We start from the raw sequence: 2103 nt of genomic DNA, 5'->3' as shown, positions 1-2103 counted from the left end.
TTTCTTAATAGTTTCTGTGGTCTTCTTTCACAGTAGCATGAAAATCACTCTTGCAGTGCTATGTTACCTACTTGCAGATCAGAAAGACAGTATACATGGCTCTTGAATTTCTTTTATGTCTACCAAAATTGTACGTTTAAAATTTTTAAAAAAGCAGTGAATATAACAGCAGTACCATTATCAAATTAATACTCTGAAGAAAAACAACCTCTTAGAAGTAAAAATATTTGGGGAGAAAAAAGAAACAAATAATATGTAAAAGTTACTCGTGTGAAACAGAGAGAGAAATGTGATTGAAATAAATGTGATCAACCCCTACTACCATGCACTCTTTAGAAGCTTAAATGCTCTTGAAGAAACATTCTCTTCTAATGTCATGTTATCTTGTTTGCATTGTGAACAATATATTCAGTACTTTCAGTGTGTGTTACAAATCCCCAAACTTTTAAAACATTAAAACAGCTGGAAACTATGATTTATATGATTGATACATTTGAATTCTGAAACACAATAAACCTTATCCAAAGTAAGAACATTTGAAAATACTAAACACCTCCTTCACCTCTTTACCTTTCTAATTTAAATCATCGTTCATTAGGCATTTCTCATATGGATAAAAGAAAACAGATGTTTATTTTATTAAAACAAACTAGACCTAAACTCACTTACGGTGTAAAACTGTAAGGAGATATGGGTTTTCTTCCCTCCACCCCTACTACTCTGCACTATTTAGGAGCCTGACTGCTCTCTTCCAAGACAAAGGGAACAAAGTGCCCTGACCCCTCCCTAGAGGTGGAAGGAGCTGCGGGACTTGGCCTTGGAAGGGGCACTAGCCTCAGCCATGGTTGGAGCCCTGGCCGCACCTCTCAGCCCTGCTCTCTCTGCCTGCTCTCTCAGAGCCTCCTCATAGAGGTCTGGGAAGGAACTAGGGACCCTACCGTGGAACTTGGCTAGAACCTCCAGTACCTTCATCTTACTGGTCTCAGCACAAGCTCTCGGGCCCCACAGGAACTCATAGCGCGGAGGATCACTATTGGGCACCTGGCGGTAGTTCAGGTACTCCTTCTGCACCAGATCTTTGGTGATGAGCCTTCTGGGCTCCCCAAAGATCCAGTGCCTCCTCCCAGCATAGATCCCCAACATACTGAGGAATTCCCAGATCTCCTCCTCGGTGGCGTGGTTACCATTCATGAAGATGACCCCCAAGAGCACGATGAGGAGACCGGACTTGGGCAGCGCCCCCCCCTCACCACTGGGACAATCGTTCCCCCCGAGGTTGAGCTTGCTGATGAGGGTGTAGATGTTCCTGCTACGGTCGACTTCCTTCATCCCCAGGCCAAAGACCAGCTCCAGGCGCTCACAGGCTGTACTGAGGATCTCAGGGAAGTGCTGCCTGTACTTCCTGCTGACAATTTTCATCAGGGCATTCTGCGTGATGGCCTCCTTCTTGGTGTACTTCTCCAGCAAGAACTCCACCAGTATCCTGGCCTTCCTGGCCAGAGGATCTTTGCAAGTGCTCTGAGTGGCAGGGGCTGCCTGGGAGGCACCTGCACTTTCCTCCTCTGGGCCCTGGGCACCTTCATCAGATCCTGCACAGGAAGGCCCTGCATCAGGAGAGATAGGGGCCATGGCTCCCTCAAGCTCCTGGTGATCTTCAGTAGCAGGGGAGCCTGGGGGAGAACCATGAGGGGCAGAAGAGGGGGAGGAGGGGCACTCCTCCTTTGGCGCTGCAGCAGCACTGGCCTGGGCCACCTGAGTGTTCCCCCGGACCTGGTGGCGTTTCCCCCGGGCATGGGACTTGTTCTTGTGCCTCCGAGGCATGCTGACAGCAGGTCAGGGACTACAGGTGGGAGTGCAGGCAGGAAAGCAGGCAAGGAGGGCACCTGGAGGAGGGACAAGGACATGCTCTGAGAACCTTCAGCAAGGAGAGTCCTCCCTGGCTTGAATGGAAGCCGCCTCTGAGGGGTCCTCGAGACCAGTGCTCTAAGACCCACAGGGCTCCTGTTCTCCTGGTCAGCCTGTCCCAAGACCGGTGATTAGCAAGGGAGAGTGAGCCCTGGGCGCAGCAGATAGTCCTGCCTGGGCATTAGAAGACAGGGTTGG

The 2103-nt window shown here is 49.5% G+C and overlaps 1 protein-coding gene across 1 annotated transcript; it reads right to left on the bottom strand.

Annotated features, from left to right (window-relative positions):
- Positions 1-786: 786 nt before the first annotated feature.
- On the bottom strand, positions 787-1821 carry LOC138930643 (melanoma-associated antigen B4-like). The gene has a single exon (XM_070291147.1). It carries the CDS (start codon positions 1819-1821, stop codon positions 787-789), a length of 1035 nt encoding a protein of 344 aa, XP_070147248.1.
- Between the last annotated feature and the right edge of the window lie 282 nt (positions 1822-2103).

This window comes from Ovis canadensis, chromosome X, assembly GCF_042477335.2.
Source record: "Ovis canadensis isolate MfBH-ARS-UI-01 breed Bighorn chromosome X, ARS-UI_OviCan_v2, whole genome shotgun sequence".
Lineage (NCBI taxonomy): Eukaryota > Metazoa > Chordata > Mammalia > Artiodactyla > Bovidae > Ovis > Ovis canadensis.
The sequence above is the reverse complement of the archived record's forward strand: the minus strand, read 5'-3'. Positions and strand labels throughout refer to the sequence as shown.

Excerpts from the sequence above, each read along its gene's own strand:
- LOC138930643 (XM_070291147.1), bottom strand. The coding sequence starts at position 1,821 with ATGCCTCGGAGGCACAAGAACAAGTCCCATGCCCGGGGGAAACGCCAC.